At 32.0% G+C, this 22,545-nt stretch overlaps 2 protein-coding genes across 2 annotated transcripts in view; both read left to right on the top strand.

Annotated features, from left to right (window-relative positions):
- LOC148614380 (toll-like receptor 3) overlaps window positions 1–7,794 on the top strand; it is a 28,105-nt gene extending 20,311 nt beyond the window's left edge. Inside the window, exons 2-3 of the transcript XR_015923650.1 lie at window positions 5,160–5,249; window positions 6,344–7,794. The gene's annotated coding sequence lies outside the window, so the exon portion shown is untranslated. The remainder of the gene's footprint in view (window positions 1–5,159; window positions 5,250–6,343) is intronic.
- Window positions 7,795–12,016: 4,222 nt separating this feature from the next.
- LOC148614379 (toll-like receptor 4) lies at window positions 12,017–16,977 on the top strand. The gene has a single exon (XM_088588511.1). The coding sequence runs from the start codon at window positions 12,341–12,343 to the stop codon at window positions 14,873–14,875; it is 2,535 nt and encodes an 844-aa protein (XP_088444637.1). The 5' UTR covers window positions 12,017–12,340; the 3' UTR covers window positions 14,876–16,977.
- The last annotated feature ends 5,568 nt before the right edge of the window (window positions 16,978–22,545 follow it).

The following is a 22,545-nucleotide window of genomic DNA, read 5'->3' as shown; positions in this document are numbered from 1 at the left end:
CTACAATGTGAGGTCCCTTTCATTTTAAAATAGGTTTTGGGCATTGCCCAATTTTCCTACTTTGATTAAAGATCCATACTTCTTTTTCAAAGAATGTTTTCTTAGCTTTTAAATCATATCTCCTCTTTTGGAAAGAAGCAGTTTGGTTGAGTGATTTCCTACGAACTTGATGACTTTGTTCCAATTTGTTTTTCAGTTTCTTGTCAGCTGACTGATGTAATCCTGAGATTGTTCAGAGAATAGGGTATCCCTTTCTGGTTTTGGTATGAGGAATTGCAGAGGGAGTGTTATTTCTCAACAGAACACTAGACGATGTGGTGTCCTTCCTGTTGAAACTTGAACAGAAGAGTGATCCAATTATGACCTGCTGATGATATCTATCCCATTGATCCTGACTTTTTTCGCAGTACTTTGTCAACATAATGGCTAAAGTGTTGTTGATTTTTTTTCTATTAGATTAGATTGTGGTCTGAAACTTGTAGTCCTCGTTTAACCAATACCTAGTGTTTAGCAGAGCGTTGTTGAATGTCTAATTTATATGATCCAAGTTGTTCGATCCACCTAGCTACTTGACCTGTGGGGTTCTTGAGGTCTGTCATCCTGCTGACCGCTGCATTATCTGACCTCAGTTTAATATTTTTTCCATAAACATATGGAAGAAGTTCTTCCGTGCTGTGACAGCCTCCCTTAGCCTTGTAAAACCACGCTCCAACCTCGTTAAACTTGGTTCCATCATTGATCCTGGTATTATAATGTCATCAATATACAGAAAGCATTCAGTCCATTGTTGTCCATGAAGTACATCCTCCATAAGCCTATCGAAAGTTGCTGGACTATTTTCATATCCAAAAGGTAAGACCCTGACTGGTTGAGAAAGCGGTCTTTTTCTACCTTGGACTTGACTATTTATGAGCAACTCGGCGGGTGTTGAAGCAGAGTATGCAAACCCTACCGGCGCACCTGGTCCAAGCTCCCAGTTTTTAGTGGAGTCCGGGTTGCTCATTTACTTTTGTTACTTTGTATGTATTATTTTAGTTACTTTTTGTTCTTTGCTGTAATTGTCTGTTTTCCATGTCTGGTCTTTGTCCTTGGATTACATTCTTTAGATTTCCGCTAGAATCATAGTTTTACTGATTACTCTTATAAAAAACTTTTTCGGAAGAGTTATGAGGTTACGTAAGTGATATTTTGATTTTGTTCTGAACTAATATGGGATTTCTATTAGCAAAACATGGACTTTGTTATGGATTAATATGGATGACAGGGTGTCCATGTTATATGTTTAACTCATCCTAATCCGCTGTATGGGTTTATATGAGACTATCCGGAATAATAATTCGGTACTGCCATCGAACAACTAGTATTTTTTAATCGAATAAATAAAATTTTCATTATCAATTCTATTCAAGTATTCCCGTTTCACATCTTCGAAATCTGCTGGTAAATGTTTTATTCCTTTTGCAGCTTTTCTCTTTTTAAAGTTCAACCTGTCTAACACGGATCTAGCCCATTCTCTTGATAGTTCAATTTTTCCTTCGTATTCGGGTAGCGAAGATTTGTTTCTTTTCAACTCCTCTGCCGATGCTTTGCACTATTAATGTGTTCACACATCCACCTTCATCTCGGAGGTCACGAATGTAGTCACATACTTCTATGTCTAATTCCTCACCAAGAAGCTTCGGTCGACCTCTCGGTTTAGAAACAATTTCAGTTAGAGTTTCTTTATTGTTTTTTGACTGCAGTAAATACGACGATTTCATCGAATGAACAGTACTTTCGTTAAGTTTCTTTCCAAAAGTATCAGAAAAGTGACGAGCAGCTCTAGTGGCTCCATGTTCTATTGTGTAGCGGGTTATCTTAGCTTTCTGTTCTGGAGTATAATGAACATATTCCCCACGTTTTCTTTTCCTTGATTCAGACCCTGGAGTTTTAGCAACATATTCGACTTCCACAATGTCATTTAATTCCTCCGTAAGTTTTTGTTTTTCTGGCGTAGAATGCTTTGTTGGGTCTGGTAATCCAATTTTTTTCGGAGTTTGGTCTAGCCATGGACGAAGCATTTCGATTGCCACAAAATCCGTCTGTATTTAGATGTAAATACGACTACATGTAGTTAGTAAAGTTCACCCGTAAATATAGATTTAAACCCTTAGGGTAACCCATGGACTTGGTTAATGAGTGAAAGAAGGATAACTCTGTTTCATTTTATTTCCAACGATCGCGAAATTTCACATTTGGTAAGAAATTTTCCGCGAAAATTTCCCCCACGCGAAAGGTTTTAACATGTAAAACGCGAAAATATCACCCCGCGAAAATTTCCTTTTTACAGTATTATGTGATTTGTCATTTACCCAGATTGATGGTATGGGTTACCAATATTGAAACAGCTGAATGGACTTTTATGGAAAGTTTGGGTTATTAAATAATGTCAGTATATACAGACTTTATTTTGCTCATTGTCAACGAAGTAGGAAGTTGAGCGTAAAATAGGAATTTGGGGGAAAGGTCCAGCAAACATTATTTACTGTCTGTTCATACAAAAATATATTCCTTTTGTTTCTTAAGTTCAAGATAAAACAATAGGAATTTATATTTAAGTAGGAAGACAACTGTATATATCTTGCTATTTCCTTTTTTGAACTAATTACATTTTGTGAAACATGGATTAAGCCTTTAATTTAGATGAATGTACGGAAATCAGTATTCAGTATTTACAACTCTTCCAAACTTTCTGGATGTCATTGTAAGCATTTTTGTGGTATTAAGTTTGAATGGACTTGGTTTTTTAAAAATAGTTTTACTTCCCTTTAATATTTGACTCAAGTTATGTATCCATTTTGAATCCTACAAGCATAGTCAATTTGTATATCTTCTTTGGAACTTATGTTTTAAATATATATTAGATTTGAAATAAACTTTTTGATTAAATTGAAATTATAAATGTATAAAAGTATAAATGTGCTATATTATACAGGAAGCGGTGTAGCAAATTATGAGCAATGGACTTAGGAAACACTTGTATAGAATTTGAAGGTTTAGAGGCGTCAAAGTTAGATTCACGACGATAAATCTTCAAATGCAAAATGTTTATCGCCATTCTGTGGATGACCCTGTCAAATACTTTCTCAGAAAATGAAAAACAAAACATTTCACAAAGCTTTAGAAATAACCTCATACTTACAAACACTTGCGCGAGTCAATCGTTGGAACTGATGTACTGGAATTAACGATGTTCTTATGAAATTCCATATATCAACAAATGTTGCATAATACAACTAATTCTAGTTTAGTTAAAATTAATTGAACCGCATTCTAAGCAATGTCAGTGGATTCACGTGGAAACAAACAAATAAATAATATTTCTTTAAAGTGTCACCATTATACATTACATATTATATCAATAGAAGAACATAGTTACGGTAAAAGATGCCAGACGATAACGGCTTATGAGACATTACGAATAAAGCAAACCACAGAAAGCTAGATAAAAATATTATATACTATAACACTTAAAACATTATACTAAAAGAACGCATGTTTTCGTCCATAAAACATTTTGTGTACACAACTGACTTAAATTGGAACCATTTCTATATTTGACATTAAAAATTCAAGTTTGTTATCGATACCTTCATTATACCATGACTCTCTTTCAGTAATACGATGAGATTCCCATACATTGTTCAATTCAAAAACATCATGTACATCATTAATTATCTTGTATTTGCAAACAAGCTGCAAAACTCTATAATCCCATGACGATTTACGTCTAATCGACCATGCATGTATTTTTTTACATATTGCACTATTATCAATGTTTTTCAAACGATTCCATAAACGAAAAATTTTGGTTTTAACAATGCATCTTCTGACAGAAAACCCATATCCTCTCTTGCAGCTAAATTACTACTTCTCTTCGTTACAACAAGGGAAAATTTACAAGCATTGTTTCGAATAATGTTCCCCCAAACACTAGAAGCATACGTAAAACTAGGTTTAACTAAATAGTCATATAGTTTTGTGTAAACATAAAAATTCATAAACCTATTTTGCAATACTTAGCTTTTAATAGACCAAGTGCTCTAGTTGCAGATTTGCTGGTTCTTTGGCATTAAATGCATAATCCAGGATTTCATTAAGTAATACACCTGGATACTTGTAGCAAGATGCAAAATTCAGACACATTTCGCCACATTTAAATTTATGAAATAATTCTTCTGATTTACTGTTAATCTCCATTTTGCACACCACCTTTTCAAAATGTGTAACACAGTTTGGAGCTTTTGTTCATCAGGTACTAAAAATGCTATATCATCAGCATATAACGAAACAGAAAACATTGTGTCATCAATTTGTATTCTACAGTTGGCTTACCTTGTTTAACACCATGAACAAATGAAAAAAAATTATGTCAAAAAATTGTTTACACGTACAGAATAACTTACATTCTTATATAAAGCTGATATACAATAAAACAATTTCCATTTATACCAAGGGATTTTAACTTGTACAAGAGACAGTCTCTAGTCAACGTATCGAAAGCCTTCTTTGCATCAACAAAACAAACAAATGTGTTCCTTGCACCCTTACCATTCATTATGATATCAATAACACAAATATGATCAACACAGTTTCTACCTTTACGAAAATCATTCTGTTCATCATAGATTACATTGTTTTTTTATAACCAAATATTTAAGCATTTGTTTAAAATATCAGCAAAAAATTTCTGCAAAAAAAAACAAAAGGTAATTTCCCTAAATGACAGAGGGTCAAATTTACCATCATTTTTAGAATCGGATTAAAAATACCCTTTAGCCAAATGTCAGGATTTTTTTCATTCTGGAAACAAAATGACATCATTTTAAAAAGCGAGTCAATGCAAGTATTGCTTCGTAAACACTCAGCAGGGAGAGTGTCTAAACATCTTTGACTACAACATTGTTTTTTTCACGATGAATATATGATCCTCTAAATAGTTTACATAGTTATTTATTTAAATTTGTATACAGGTATATGCTGTAAATATGATATTAGTCCACTTTTGATATGGGAATACTTCCTGTAATTCGAGTGGTTTCTATATCAAACAAGCAACGTGAGAAAATCAACACAGATATCATTTCGTTAATGTTTTTGAAAAACAAAATTTTTTTCAGACATTTATGGTGTAGAATGAATGCTAATTATATCAACGCACAGTTTCATACTCACAGGGAAATAGAGATATGTATGCACATGTAAACAAGGTACGTGAACACATGATTGTGACAGAATAACAGTCACAATGTTATCGAATTCACCACTACTATGATTTTCTTTAGTTTGAAACCAGGGGTTTGGAAGGCAAGAGAACATCGGCTATTTGCCACTTCTAAGAGAAATTGGTCCTTCACACTAAAGAAAGTCATAAGGTTTGTTAAAAAATGACCCCTTTAAATTTAGAAGATTGTTCTAAAAATCTGAAAATGGATCCTCCTCCATCCACTGTGCTTTCCATCTACTGTGACAGTACCGCGAATAATTTGGAAAGGGGGGTTGTGATTCGATATAAAATAAAAAAATTCCTTATTTTTCTTTATCAAAATAGATTGTATAATTTCAGTATTTACCAGTATTAACACATTAAATGATCACATGGAAAATGATAAGGTGCATGTTCTATTAATTAGTTTTTCCTCGATGGAAAAGGGGATGCAATTGTTTTAGGAAAAACAAAGGCGAGACATCATGTACAAGTTTTAACATCAAATCTAAAGGTAGCTAACAGAGGTTTTATTATTTATATATATAGAAACAATCTATATTGTTTTTAATACTTAAAAATCTACAAAAACGTCAGCCATTACTCATAAAAACCGAATGTTTGTCAGATAACAGGGTAACAAGCCGATCCAATTAATATTCAAGTCATAAACCATTCAATTGCATAGTTATAAAAATTTGGTATATACCTGTATCTACATTTTGTTTCCCATTAAATAAAATTTACGGTAAGAAAGATACCTTGACATTATGTATTGAGTTTCTGTTCTATTGCATGTGAAACCTGTGAAATAAAATACAGTTACTGGTAAAATAATCGCCAAACATGTTTATAACACAAGGGGTGGGTTTGTAATAGCTTAGAACTTCTGCGTATTACGTGCTACGATATCAAGAAGAATAAAGGAAGTAGTGCATCGTCAGTAACTTAAACTGCATGTTTAAGAGACAAGGGTTTTATCAAAGTTACTGTTCTACATTGTAAAATGGATTGGAATATAGTATTTATTTTTGAAGCCACAACATACGCCATTGCAGGCTGTATTATAAGCCATAATCACAGATATGTTTCTTGTAGGAACATGAATTTAGTGGAAGTTCCAAAGCGGTTGCCACAAAAAATCAGAACGTTGGATCTAAGTGGGAACATGATACAAGAGCTGCATTCAGAAGCTTTTGCAAAATACGATGAATTGAAACAACTAACCATCACTAAAAATAAGCTCATGCATGTTCATCCAAACGCATTTCGAGATTTGAAAAAGTTGATATTACTCTCTTTGCGTGGAAATAATCTGAATATTTCAAGTGCCAATTATATAAATAATTCCGACCTCTAACACATACCAAGTTTTAAAGTAATAATTGATTTTCTCAATCTCAATATACTACAAAATTGTAGTAGTTTTACTCCCATTTGGCACCGATATTAGTTATATGTCGCATTTTGCAAATATAAATAATATTTGCTGTCTCAAAATAGCCCACGAGCCTTACTCGTTTACCTGGCAACGTTCCATTTAAAAAAAAGCAGCCATGTTTTTTTCTCGGATAGATATTCCAAACACTAATACCTAAATAACAATCATATCAATGTTCATTGAACTCTGTTCAGTGGTGTCAGAGGAGAGGGTTTCTGAAAGAAACAACATTAAAAATAGCGAAGAAACGTCGGAAAAGGTGCAATAACTCCAACATGACTTGGCCGATTTACACGAAAATTTGACCATAGATAGATCTAATCATGTTAAACACTTTACTCCCATGTCAGAATTATGGGTTTGGAGATATATGCGAAGAACTTCTGCCTTAGCACCTTTTTAGGAACGGCGGCTATGTCTTTCGACGGTTAAAAAACCCTACATCATTACTATGCAGAATATCCTAAGGAACATTCATGCAAAGTGTGGTTCTAATTGGTGATTTCAGAGAATAGTTTTGACTTATGTCATAGAGATTTATGCTCTCCTTATTGCAGTTATGCTCCCAGTTCTAGGGATCATTTGAACTACCGATAGGGGTCTTATTGATGCTTATGATTACATAGCGATGTATAGTTTATTTCTTCAGTGTAGTGGAAGCCTTTTTTCAACAAACGGTCGGCATTCCAATGGGAACAAATTGTGATCCTCTACTTGCTGACCTAATCCTTCACTCTAATTAGGCTGACTTTATAGCTGTTTATATGCTACCAGTTTTTAGTGTAGTCCGAGTTACTCATTTACTGTTGTTACTTTGTATGTATTATTTTAGTTACTTTATGTTCTTTGTTGTGTTCGTCTGTTTTCTATGTCTGGTATTTGTCCCCGGGTTACATTCTTTTGATTTCCGCTCGAATCTTGGTTCAATTGATTACTCTTTTTCTGTTAATATTTTTTGTCACAATCACTCCTATTTCGCTGAACATTTTACCTATTTGTTTGATTTAATGCTGTATGCAGGGATATAACTGTTTCTCTAAACTGTTACAATGATATTTGTCCACTTCAAACATTTTTGATATTAATTAAAGAATTTCTGTATTCTGAAGTGTAAGCAGTTTCTATACAATGACACAAATATGTATCTTATCATATTGATATCACAAACAAAGGTCTATCCGAATGAAAAAAGTTCGTTAAGGATCCCGTTTGGCCTCATAATATATGCATTTAAAAAAAGTCAATTAGAGATAATTTCTAAGTAGAAGCAATATAGATTAATGGTCGCGAACACTGAATCATAATGTTTTTGACAAATTTATGATGTTAATCCAGAAATAAACGTATGTATTCATGTAACTTTAAAAAACTTGAACATTTAAGTAGCACTCCAGCTAAGGATCATGCAAACTGTGATTCATGGGTAAAAAGCCTACATATTTTTATTTTTGATATTTTGTTTGAAATGTCATAGTGAACAGAAATTAACATGTGGTTTTTCATATAATCCGTGCTCTTAGGAGATAAAAATTATATAAAATGTACTGTAGATTTCAAAATTAAGGGAGATTACTCTGTAAATGACGCTCAAATAGAATCTACTGGATTTTCAATGTTGATTATCTCCTAAGAGCAGGCAGATTTGAATGAATAATTACACATTTCATAGTACAGACCCATACAACAACTTGGTTACAATAATAAAAATATGTAGTCTTTTTTTGGGGTGTATCACATTTTTCAGTTTTTGCATGATTCTTACAAAATCAGCTACTTAATATTTCTGCAATTTATATGATGATATAGAGTGGAACGGAAGTGGTCACACATTTGTTCACGGAAGATATGCGAACATATTTTCACATGAGTTGAAGTGACAATTATACACAAAATATATGAAGTATGAGAATGACCTTGCATCTGGCCATTATTAAAAGAGCGAAAAACCGCCGATTTAATAGAGGTTTCCAATTTCAGTCAACATTGAAGGGCTTATATGACCATGCATATTCAAATAATTATCATAAAGCGATCGAATCAAATGCAAAACACTTTTAAGAGTTGGAGAAACATCTTTTAAATTTTTTTCAGGTAGACTTCGATTTTAATGGGAAATTATGTCCTTACCAGACCAACTTCTTTACAGTTTCAGTACATGTTTGATTTATAAAAAAAAAGCAATTTCAACTAATATTTTTTTTCGGTAGAGATCAATATTTTGAGAAATCAAAGAACGTACAAGCGGAAAAATAATGTGTTAATCTTTAAAAAAAAATCCCATGCTTCGCCATTTGGTGTACAGATATTTGAGAGCAAATGATTTTTCATACTCTGTATAGAGGAAAAACTTTGGTATGTAATAAAGCTCAGTGTATACCATAATTATACGAGTTATATAATTTACTTCGGGGATAAGAATTAGTATTACCTTGATTGAAGACAATCACACGATAATAATTTCATGAAATAGTTAACTGGAAAATGTTGAAAGAGATTTAGATACAATTCTCTGTAATGGGTAGCACATCATTTTCCCCAATTTAGTCATTTTTTGCCTAAAATATATTCAGGATATCTAGAAAACAAGCAAAAGCTATTTAAGTTTATCCTGAAGCATCTGTGACGTAGATATTTTTGACTGCTTATATATGGATGAAGTGCGGGAAAATATTCCCGCCATTTTTTCCGTAGTGCATTTAACTACATTCGACCTATCAATATCATGAAATGATAGAAAGTTACCTTTATAAGTCATCATTTTACCAGGTTATGGTCATTCAGTCAAAACAGATTGAATGACCACAACTTAATTTCCTGAAATAAACTGTATTACTCTCAATTACACTCAAGGTTATCAGAATCACCGTCACGCATATTTGGAAAATAATAGTCGTACATTCAAATTAAATGATAAGAAAGTTGTACGAGTGTAATATTTGTTTGAGTCCCACTTCTTTAAAAGTTGGGGAAAACGATGCTCTACAACCGTGCCATTAAGACTTTAATGTATTGATGTTTGACAAATGATCCCGGATTTTTCACCAATAGATATTCAGATCAGAATACATTTTTTGGAGGAATTGTAAATTAGAAGTAAGAAAAACACGTTCCCCTGAATCTAAATAAACAACTTCACACCTTTTACCTCCCAACTACGACTGTCAAAGATGGATTAAAGAGTTACTGTGATGAAGCGTATACAAACTTGTGTTTTTTGCCTTTTATCCAACTTTCTGCGTGATAAGCTTAAGTTAGATCTGCGAGGTCATATTCACCGATGTTTGAATACAACACATGAGCCTAAATTATATATTAGTCTAGTATAAGGTAAAAAAGATATGTGTTTTCTGAAAAACCACACTGATTCTTACAGAAAGTGTTTTGTTGTTTAATGTTATAATTTATGGTCAACATTTTGACGCATTTGGAGGACAGTTGGCCCAGCAGACCTCTTAAATACTATTTACGTATTAATATTCTCGGTGTTCTAGTTTTCGCTATTTTCGCAGTGGACTGAAGGGTGCAAAAATAGTACACGTAAAATTGTTTTTCAACACTCTAACACTAATAATTTTTTGAACCGCAAAAATTGATAGTCGCGAATATATTCCGTTAAAATAATCCGCAAAAATTAGCAACCTCGAAATTTAATACGATTACAGAATCGATTGGGACAAATTTTGCACCACTCTTGACCGATCCATTTATATAAATGTATGAAGCCAGATTTTATTAGGAACAAGACAGACAAAAAAGGAAACGAGTAGCCCAGTCTTTCAATTTTAATATCCATTGTATAGATAATGTTTAATCAAATATATATGATTTTCCCAGTTTCAAGGACTACTTACATGTGAACCACCCAAATGAACTTGAAATTAAGGAGACAAGTGATACACCTTCTTTTGCTTCATACAAAGGCTATAACTTATACATATTAGATGAAACAGAACGCATGCAATCGAATGCTTTCGAACAACATGATGATTCTGACTTTCAACCTCTTAACTTTCCCTTACTCATTGACAAAATACAAACATCTCCGGCATTAAAAGAATGCTTTGGATTCTTATCACGGAATTTCTTTGTAGAGCATGAATACTACCCTTTGTAAAGGATATATTCAGCTTTTGTTTATTTCATCGCTACTGAAGATTTACGATCGTCATCACAGTTTGATCACAAATGAGGCAAGATATCATCATTTAGATATCACTTCGTATCGGATTGACAGCCCATGAACTGGGAAAAAACTAGGTACAGTGGTGTACTCCTCTGAAATATCGTAATAACTTATCACTCACAACGGTAGAAACATATTTTGTATCACGCTACTCTCTTGTTGTCAATAAATAGACATGGATATATTTCATTTGCTTTAAAAATCTTTAAAATAAGTTTTTGATTTCGCATGATTTATCAATGTGAGCTTAAGAAGTACAAAATCAACCGGTCAGGGGTCAATCGGTGAATTGTCGTACATATTAAGTAATATTGTTAAGTTTTTTTTTTATCGTTTTTGGATGAGTTTACTACCATTACCATACCATTTACATCATCAATCATCTTATTTTAATAAATGCTATCGCCTTGGTCTTGGTTTAGATTTGCACTTTTGTTTTTGATATGACCTCTTTGTTACTCGGCACCGACAAGGAGTGTTGGGTAGCTACATTACCGTAGCTAAACTCTTACCAGATTTTACTCATTTGCAGTGTGCCACTGGTGGCAAGGCAGGAGTTACCATGCAAGAGTTTGAGCTTTTTGTTTTGATGTCTTGTTTTCGTTAACGTCAGGTCTTACATGTAATCATATTTTTCATTTTGCAACATTTTGTATAGAAATCATCTTTGTTCTTTGTTTTCATGTTATATATATACTTCGATTTTTATGTAGCTGATTTGTGCTATGTTTGAGGCATCTGTATATTTAAGTTCATTATTACCAGTAATATATGAAACATCGAATGATAAAATCAGGTCCCCAAAACTAAACAAGAAAGGTTATTTCGACGAGCCCATTTAAGTGAAAAATAAGACACATATCTGTATGTATTTTAAAATTTTAAATAAATCAGCGTCATACAAATTTTACTTCAAATCGAAAGAAAACTCGCTCGGTAAGGTTGTTTTTAATAGGAAAATATTCATCAATGGTTGTAGATTTAAACCCTGTAGCCTTACAAAATAAAGGAAATGATGCGTTGAAGTTGTGCTTAACCTCATTTGTAAGTAGACTTTATTTAAATATTTTTCGGTTCAGTTGTAGAGCTAAATGTATATGAAACGTTTCCTTTTGTATACATGTTTCTATATATACTTTCCATTTAAATATTAATCATATCTCAACGAGGCAAGCGCAAATATTCGTGATAAGAACAACACTCTGACATGCATGATCACTATGTATTCTTTTTTCAACGCATGTCAAATCTATAAGTAAAATACATTATAAATTCAATCGCTGATCACTTTAGATCGAATATTTTTTTTCTGACAAGAAGGTTACGTCCAGCTTAGGACTTCCGTGTTATTATTGGCTCGATGGTAACTTGTACAAACAGGAAGTAACACACTGACAGTACGTACAAAATGCATACGGCAATTTATTTTTAAGCTGTAAAATCAATTAAGGACACAGTTAGCTATACAAAAATGGCTATTCTACGTGGTAAAATGGTTTGGATATTATTATTAACTTTTGAAGGAATTACATGCATTAACGAAGGTTGTATAATAAGCCACAATCAGAGATATGTTTCTTGTAGGAACATGCAATTAATGGAAGTTCCAAAACGATTACCACAGAAAATCAGAACATTGGATCTTAGTAGAAACCTGATTCGAGAACTTCATTCAGAAACTTTCGTTAGGTACAGGGAATTAAAACATCTGATCATCGACGATAATAAACTCGTTCATATTCATCCAAATGCATTTCGAGGTTTGGAAAGGTTGACGTTGTTGTCTATGCGTAGAAATAAATTGAATGTTTCAAATGCTTATCCAAATGCCGTTTTTATTCCACTTAAATCTTTAGAAAAGTTGGACATAAGCAGGAATTCAGACAAAAAGGTAAGCAACAAGTATGACAAGTATAATATTCCGACAAATGACCTGACGAAGTTACGCGAGTTATCGATTGACTTAATATCAAATCCTGAATTCGGAGAAAAGTTCAAAATGTTACGATCATTAGAAAAATTGAAATTCGACTATTGTAAAGCTGATGTATTGAATAATACCTTTAAACATTTCCCCAATAGCTTAAAGGAGTTTCATTTGACAACGTGCAACCATTTTGTTGATGTTGATCCATGGCTTTTGAAACCGTTCCCACATTTAAGCGTACTTAACTTAACAAACAGCAACGTACAACTCATTCCGGCATTTGAACTGCTTCGTCCCCTGCAAAACAGAACAATGGATGGAATATATTTCCGAGGAGTGACAGGTGTCATTGGTATCTTTAGAATCCTACCAATCATAACTCTGACGCCAAAAGATTTGAAATATTTTAACAACATCTGTGTACGAACCTTTGATATCTCCGACAATAATATCGTTTCTGTGAAGGAAAATGCTTTAAGTATGTCAAAACATCCACATTGTTTTGAAAATGTGCTTAGCGCGGGAAACCGGTTTAGTATGGATGGCTGGGCTGTACAGTTTTCTATTTATTTGTCGCGACTAAATAACTTGAAGCTGCTTGATTTTTCGTACCTGCCACTGGAGTTTCGCGATCCGGTTTTTATTAATGTTTACAGAGATGAGCATAATTCATGGGTGTACGAGAAGACCCAAAACCACTATAAAATGTCAAATGTTAATGTGGTTATTTACCTTCCCCGACAATTACAATTTGCTAGGATTACACATTTGATGGCGGTAGGGGGATTTCGAGAATTTAAGTTAATAAACAGCAGCCTTGAACATTTAGAAGTGTCGTATTTTGAAACTGAAATATTTTCGTACCTAACATTTGAAGGGACCAATAAAATGAAACATCTGGATTTGTCTGGAATCGATTCCGCTATAACCATTGGAGAAGGGAAAATTTCTCATCTTGAGAACTTAAGGACTTTAGTTCTTAGAAATGTCAAACTTTACCATGTTGTTAAAACTAATAATACAATATTTCACTGGTGCCCTAAGATACATAATCTGGATATTTCATACAATTACATGTGGTTCCTCAAGCTCAGATCATTTGGACCATTGCGACATCTACGGTCGTTAAACTTATCTCATAATATGTTTGATGGGATACCCGATATTATAACAACATTTCCAGAGTTAAGACAATTGGATATTTCCTATAATGAGTTAACTTCTATACCCATGCATGTATGTAAGTGGATAGACAACCAAAGACAGAAGTTTGGGTCATTTAGACTATATCTCGACAAAAACCCTTTTATCTGCTCTTGTGAAACCGAAGACTTTGTAGAATGGCTCACGAATACTAATGTTACATTAGACAACAAGGGAAACTACTCTTGCTGGATTCCGAAACCAACAAATGAAAAAAGATATACAGTTGACGTTTCGGATAATATAAATAAGTTTTTCGCTCACTGTGACTCAAAAAGATGGCTGAAAACAGGGATTTGTTTGCTGGTTACTCTTTGTAGTGTCTTGGTAATAGTGACTATACTTTATAACATTCGATGGAGGATAGTTTATAGCTTCGAACGATTCTTACGAAAACTCGGTGAAGGAGTTTTAGGTATAAAGCTGCCTTATGAATTATATTTTTCGTATTTGAATGAAAATGACAAATGCCGACGACACGCTAAAGATGTACTTAACAAAGTTGAATGGTACGGATTCAAATCGTATTTTAGAGACCGAGATTCTATCCCAGGGGGAGACGAATATTTACAAATCTCAGATGCAATAAGTAAAAGCAGAAACTTCATATATTTCGACATGCCAACCTTTAACGATGACGATTTTAAAAAAAGACAATATGAAATAAGGAAAGCAATATATGAATATGTTGAAAACAATTTAAGGAAGTTTATAGTAGTTACTGAGAACGACGATTTGCCATCTACGAAAATCATTCATAAATGGTTTAGTGCGGTTTTAAAAAAAGATATTAAGTTGATCAAGTGGCCAACTAGAGAAGAAAACATCGATGATTTTTATTATCGTTTACGACTTAACCTGACATTTCCCTACTAGGAACAAGTCTTGCTTGATAATACCTTTCCATGGTTTAATTCGTTTTAAAAAAAATCAAATTGATAAAGTGGCCAGTAAGAGAGAAAACAGAAACAATGGTCATTTCCAGTAACGACTTGACCTGTCATTCACATGCTAATCTTGATTTATATTCTCTTAAATAAAAAAAACTCATAATATACGGTTGACAAACTCCAATGGCAATAATTTTCTAAAGCTTTAACACTATTTCGAGACTAAATCCTTTTCTTTGATGAGTTTCGTCCTTTCTGTTGGTTTATTACAGCTTTTTTTATGTTTGTTGTTCATCTGCTGAAAGCCTTTGTTTTGATAACGATTTTTTCTCTTTCGACACGTTAGAAGTCCTTTTTTTATGTTAATATTCTATTGACAAATTGAGATATTCTACCCCTTATTGCATTCTATTTTTGTTTACTATTGCACTAAATAGTTTGCCATTTTAATACTTGATGTTACTACTCCAAATTCAATCCACTGAAACCGATTATTTTTAATGCTGGTGGTTTTGATGGTGTTGTAATTCTTTGATTTGTTCTGAGCTAGCGTTCAATTACTGCAAGCGTTCTATAAGTTGATACCTCAATTTGTCGTTATTGTGTATGTTTAGATATTCCATTGAGAAAATTGGTTTGTTTTATTGAGTGAATTTATGTTGTGTTTGTTCGCTATTTCAGTTTGATTTTGACCTTATATAGAAAGGGGTTGTTAAGGCCTAAAAAAATAGCCTTGCCCCACCGCAAATTTCATGCGCATATTCACAGTCTATGTGTCGTTATATCTATTTTTAATTTGATTTTGAAGAATTGTCATCGTTCTGTTACGTAGATTTTATTATTTTTGTTGTAGGGGCCTTTCAAAGCTTACTTGAAGGTGTGTTTACACTTGTTGAAGACTTTTTGACAATCTCTATAAGTATTTACTATTTTGCATTCAGGTTATACATGGGTACATTTGTAACGTTCCACCATATTTGTTCTTTTTTCTATTCAATCGTAATTTGTAATCGATTTTCACATTATCGTATTAAAATTGGATAGCGTGCATACGGTAGATTCGAATCTGTACACTTTATGATTATGGTGATTTGTAAATTATTTTGCGGTCTTAAATATGTGTCGATTATATTTAATGTGGATTATCTGAATGTATGGAAAGGTATAATATGTGGTTTCTCAACATATATATTCACAGTATATGCTCATTTTCCTGCTTTGTGAATCTTTCTCTACTCTACATATTTTGTCTGACGATGAAAACAAATCTGCTTATTTCTACGAAACAAAATAATCTGAATTGGGCACATCTTACAACCGAGCGTCACACCTACTTCTTGCGATGATAATATTTGGACGATATCTGAAATAGTCGGAATAGAATAGAAAATAGGTCGTCCATTTAAAGAAAAATAGTTCAACGCACCGGACCAAGACACTGTAAACTATTCTGGTTGATTAACCGCGTGTACATGAACTGTATGTTTTAATTTGAAAGTCTACTCTCATTTTAAAATAAAGTCCCCTGACCTGTTTCATCAGACCTGTCTGATACGATGGTACGGTTGTGCGTCCGTCTAATTGTATCTGCATGCGATGCCCAGTGGTTTTCTTATATATATTGATATGTTGTGACATGCATCATTAATTTAATCCAAGAACTGGGAGAAATCGAAACACTTCCAAAAAAATGAAAAGTCTATTTCTTTTGTTAAATCTCAAGGTACAATTGATGCTTCTGTAAACACTCCAGAAAGTAGAAATCAACATGGTAAGGGTAGAAACAAAAATCAACACACTCCTCCAACACCTGAGGAGAGGGACAAAGGTAAAAAAGCAAATAAAGGTTAATTATTATGTAATAGTGTAATTTTAATTAAACCGAAAATTTTTTTTTTAAAAAAAGATAAAAATGGTATGTAAAAACAAGCTCTTCAAAAGAGTAAACATTGAATTGTGTTTTTGTGAAAAGATAATGATTCTTTTCTTAAAGTTTGTTGTATTGAATTTAATTGTGATGTATATTTCACATAGAGATGATATTAATATTTGTGTGAAGGATTCTAATATAAAGAAAATCAAAACTTGTTTTAGTTTTTCTTTTGTATGCAATACATCTTTAATGTTGTGTAACACTATAACTAAGTTGTACCGTACAGGCACTTACTTTATTACGTTGTTACAAACTATGAAAAAATGTAAAACAATACAAGGTTCTAATGTAAAATCAAAATATTTAATAGAAAGTGGTAATAACAGAGTTGCCAAAATAGAGTTAATTATGTCAAACTATGTAGCTGATTTAATTTACAAAAACTGTGAAATGAGTTTTACCAACAATAGCTTGTTAAATAATTCGTTTACAAACAAAAACGAAAGAATAAAATATGTCAAGATCACATATCCTATTTATGTTTACAAACGTTTACTAATACAGCTGAAGTTTGTTTACGTTTTATTTTGGATTTTACGTATTCTATTTTTAGCACTAGACAAACTATATTTGGGTTTTTGTTTATACCGTTTTATAGTATGTATGTACGACACTGTCCATTTAAATTCTGATTTAAGACCAAATTTTGGAAACTTACTTATCACTTCATATTTCATCCGATCTAGAAGTGGTTACAATATTTGCCTCAATCGGTGTTTTCATAACATCTTATACGTGTACTTGCATATGTTACACGATGTCTGCAAAACATATTTGCTAGCTTATACTGAAGAAACTTATAAAATCGAGAAATACTCATAGTATTTTATCCGTTTGTGTCTCGAGCTCCACGTCTTTGTAGGGTTTGCTGTCTCGGTGCGTTTCAAAGAACACATTGATAATTTTTATCTCGTTTTGAGTAAGGAAACACTTGTTCAATCCGAATTCATCACATTTTGTTCCAACGTTTCCATCTTACAGCTATCTTTCACAAAATACGCAATTGTCACAACTTACATTTTTTATATTTCTCAGGCTAATACCCATTGTCACTTCAGAACAATAATTTTTCCACTTTTTACGGATGTTAATGTGATTTTAGATGAAAAAAGTGAATATCCAGGTAAAATAGCACACGCTCTTGACCACATGTTTTGTGTCTATCATTATAAAGCTTTGACCCAGACAAGGTCAATAGGTGCTATCAGGTCACGTACACTTTACCCAATGTTTGTGTAACTATATCTGTAAAGTTTTTTGTTTGTGTAAATGTTAATAAATGTTATATTGATATATATGTACTTAATATAAATATTATTATCACTATTTACAATGGGAAAATGTATTTAATCTAAATACTTTAAATGTAAACGGTTTGAAATGTAGAAATAAACGGAATAGAGTTTTTGAATGGATTAAATCACAAAAGTGTTCGATTTGCTTTTTTACAGGAAACACATTTTGATATTAATATTGAAAAAGAAATGTTGAAATACGACGAATTTAAAGTTTATTGCAATAATGCAACAACAAACAGGTGTGGTGTTGCAATAGTAATTAAAAAATCATCAAATCATAAAATTATTGATACATGTTCAGATGAGGAAGGTAGGATCATTTTGATTAATATTGAAATAGATAATTGTATATTCTCTTTATTATAATTATATGCGCCTAATTGTAAACCTAGTAGAAATGCATTTTTTAAAAAAGTAAATAGTATGCTTAAAGAACATGGGATTGGAATTCCTATATCGGGGGGTGATTTTAACGATAATTTCAAAGGTATTGATAGGAAAAGTACTAGAGTATGGACACAAAATAACCAACTAGTTAATAGTCTTCAAGTTTTAATAAAAGAAAATAAGTTAACTGATATCTGGAGACTTTTAAATGAAAATAAACAACAATTTACTTGGCGGAGAAAGGATAAGTTTCAAGCGAGTCGCATAGATATGATATTGATCGAAAAAGATTTTTATCCCGTATGTAGAATGTTGTAAAATTAAGCCAGCTGTCATTAATTATACAGATCATCAGAGCATATTTTTAAAGTTTAAGACTGGTGCGTCAGAAAAAGGGAGGGGTTATTGGAAGATAAATAAATCGGTTTTAAATGATGATGTTTATGTAAATACGATTAATCTATTAATTGATAAGTGTTTTAGGGAAAATTTGAAACTTCTTGAGAAGAAATTGGAACATAAGTTGAAGGTAAGGGATGAACAAGACGTAGATTCAGATATTACAGATAAGGAAATTAATAATCTTGAAATTGAAATTGGTAAAATTTACGATGATAAGGCAAAAGGGGCACAAATCAGATCTAGGGAAAAATGGATTGAACTTGGTGAAAAAAAAATAATTCGTATTTTCTTGGTTTAGAAAAACAGAGACAAATTAAGAAATCAATTAACAAATTAACGTCCGGGGATGGAAACATTCTAACAGATCAGGGGGAGTTGCTAACAAATATTAAAAATTATTATGCAAATTTATATTCATCTTCTTATCCAGACAAAATACTTAGTGACCAATACATATTTAATGCTAATCTTGATCCTAAAATAGGCGAAATTGACAAATCTAATTGTGACGGAGAAATAACATTAGACGAATGTACTAACGCTATTTTTAAAATGAAGCTTAATAGGTCACCTGGTTTAGACGGACTAACTGTCGAATTTTACAGAAAATTTTGGGGGAAATTGAAAAATATTATAGTTTCGGTTTTAAATACTGGCTATAGAAACCAAAACCTCACATATTCACAACGTACAAGTGTATGAACACTTTTATTTAAAGAGGGAGATCCTTTGTCTTTGGATAATTATCGCCCAATTTCGCTCTTAAACGTGGATTTGAAACTTCTGTCATATATTCTGGCTCAAAGGTTAAAACAAATTTTACCTGATATCATTAATGAAGATCAGACTGGTTATGTTAAAAATCGTTTTATTGGTTTCAACCTGCGGCAAATACAAGATATTATCGACTACACAGAGTTATATAAAATAGAAGGAGCAATTGTATTTGTTGATTTTTCAAAAGCGTTTGATTCCCTAGAATGGAACTTTATGTTAACTGATCTTAAACATTTTGGTTTTAATGATTCATTTATATTGTGGGTTAAAACGTTGTATAATGGTATTCAAATTGTGTCACTAATAATGGATGGATTTCTGGAATATTTAAAAACACAAGGGAAATACGCCAAGGATGTCCTTTATCTGCTCTTTTATTTGTATTATCTGTAGAAATAATGGCATCACGAATACGAAGTAATAATGACATCAAAGGTATCAATATCAAATTAGACCAAAGAAATCATAGTATAAAAATTTCTCAGTTAGCAGACGATACTACTCTGTTATGTAGCTCAAAGCAAGAAGTAGAATTTGCTATGAACGAAATTGAAATTTTTAGGTCTTTTTCTGGGTTAAAATTAAATCGAAACAAGACGGAGGGAATATGGGTAGGGAAGTTAAAATCTTGTAAAGATAAAGTTGCAGGAATTAGTTGGACTATAAATCCAGTAAAAGCTCAGGGGGTATGTTTTGGCTATTGTAGGGAGGAATGTGAAAAAATTAAATTGGGAAAATAGAATAAATAAGATGAATAGACTTTTTGATACATGGGGAAAGAGAAACCTAACAATTTTAGGAAAAATTTTAATAACAAAAACACTTGTCTTGCCAATTTTTACATACATAGGGTCCACTTGTATCGTACCAGAAATGTACATTAAAGAAATAGAAAGTAGATGTTTTAAATTTATATGGGATAATAAACCCGATAAAGTAAAACGAAATACAATTATTGGTAGATATGAAGTAGGGGGATTGCGAATGGTAGACATAAGGAGTTATTTTTACTCATTGAAATCCGCGTGGGTGCAAAGATTAGCTATCGGAGAAATTGTAAATTGGAAGGTTATTCCTCATAAATATTTTAATGGTATTGGTACAAAGTGGTTAATTTTTATGACGAATAATGATAATAGTATAAAACATAAATATTTTAAAGATATTCCTGGTTTTTACAAAGAAGTATTAAAATGTTGGAATTTATCAGGTGGAGGCAATCAAGAAAAACCTACTACATTCACAGAAATGAGAAAACAAATATTATGGAATAATAAATATATTAAATTTGAAAATAAACCTGTAATTTTTGATAATTGGATTAAAAGTAATATAATTTATATAAATGACATAATAGATGCAAATGGATGCATATCTCAAGAAATCATTTTAAGTAAATTGAAAAACAAATCTAACTGGATAGCAGAAATTCAAACTTTGAAAAAAGCCATACCTTACGAATGGAAAGAATCTTTATCATCAGAAAATTCTGTAAAGAGTGTGGTTCATTTTAAAAGATTTCAAATTTGTTGGAAAAATATAGATATAAATGTAAAAAATATTTCGAACAAGATATTGTATGAATCATTTATAGTTAAAAAATTTGAATCCTCTATTGGAGTAAGCAAATGGTTAAGAATTTTTGATATAAAAGACGTGTTTTTTATGTCAAACATTTATAATTTTATTTTTGGTTATTTACAAGAAACCAAATTGAAGATGTTTCGATGGAAACTTCTACAATTCATAATTCCTAACAGAAAACTATTATGTAAGTGGAAAATAACTCAAAATATTCAGTGCAACTTCTGTAATGAAGACGAAGATTATCTTCACTACTTTATATCCTGTTCGTGCTTAGATAATTTTTGGACAAAAATACAAGAAATTCTTCGTGTATGTGACATGAATTTTGAGATTACCTTAAACCATCTTGTTTTGGGATATAAAATATTTGATGAAACATATTTTTGGTTAAATCTCTTATTAACTATAATAGGTTTTTCTATTTATAAAGCATACTATGTATCTGAACATAGAACCAAACATGCTAATACTTTTGATATCTTTGTTAAAGAATTGAAGACTACAATTAACTCAGTTAATAGTAATTCAAAATTAATATTCATCAAAAATTATGTATCAAACAACTATTAGAAGTGATATTGTATATTAAGTTGAATGTATTTATGTATTAGTAAATTTATGTTTGAAATACTTTATTTTGACACCTTTTACTACCCTGGGTAACTAGTGATTATGAACAGGGAGCGTCAGAAGGTGCTTGGACTTCTGACGTAAACTGTAACAAGCTTTATTGATAATAAAGAATATTATTTGTTAAAAAAAATTAATTTAATCCTCTATCCGACATAATAACACCTAGATGAACTGTCTTGTACTACAATACATCGTGTACTAAGTTACAGCCCTAGATTAATCCTACGAGGAGGAATGTCCTGGCCTGCAAAAGCTGAATTTTTATATAGCCTAGCTGGCCGAGTGGTCTACGGCGCTGGACTTTGTGCATATAGAAGTCACAGCGGTACGAGTTTTATTCCCGCCGAGGGAACGTCCAAAAATTAGCATCGCAAATTTGACAGTTCTAACATCGTTGAGAATTTTTCAGACCCTTCTATAAGTTTATATTATCTTCCCTGTATCAAAATCTATGGTTACAAAAAAGACATTAAAATAAAGCAATAAAAGCAATTTTATTACAGTTCAAACAGCATATGCAATCATTCCATTGTTCAAAACTTATGTGCTCCATTACCACATACAGAGAAACATGTAGTTTTAAAAATGAATAATACTCTTCAAACTCACTTATATATTAGGTAATGTAGGGTTTTCTGT

The sequence above is a fragment of the Perna viridis genome, chromosome 6 (genome assembly GCF_037379345.1).
Source record: "Perna viridis isolate PV_CMFRI_1.1 ecotype Kerala chromosome 6, ASM3737934v1, whole genome shotgun sequence".
NCBI lineage: Eukaryota > Metazoa > Mollusca > Bivalvia > Mytilida > Mytilidae > Perna > Perna viridis.
This window is presented reverse-complemented; position numbering and strand designations above follow the sequence as displayed.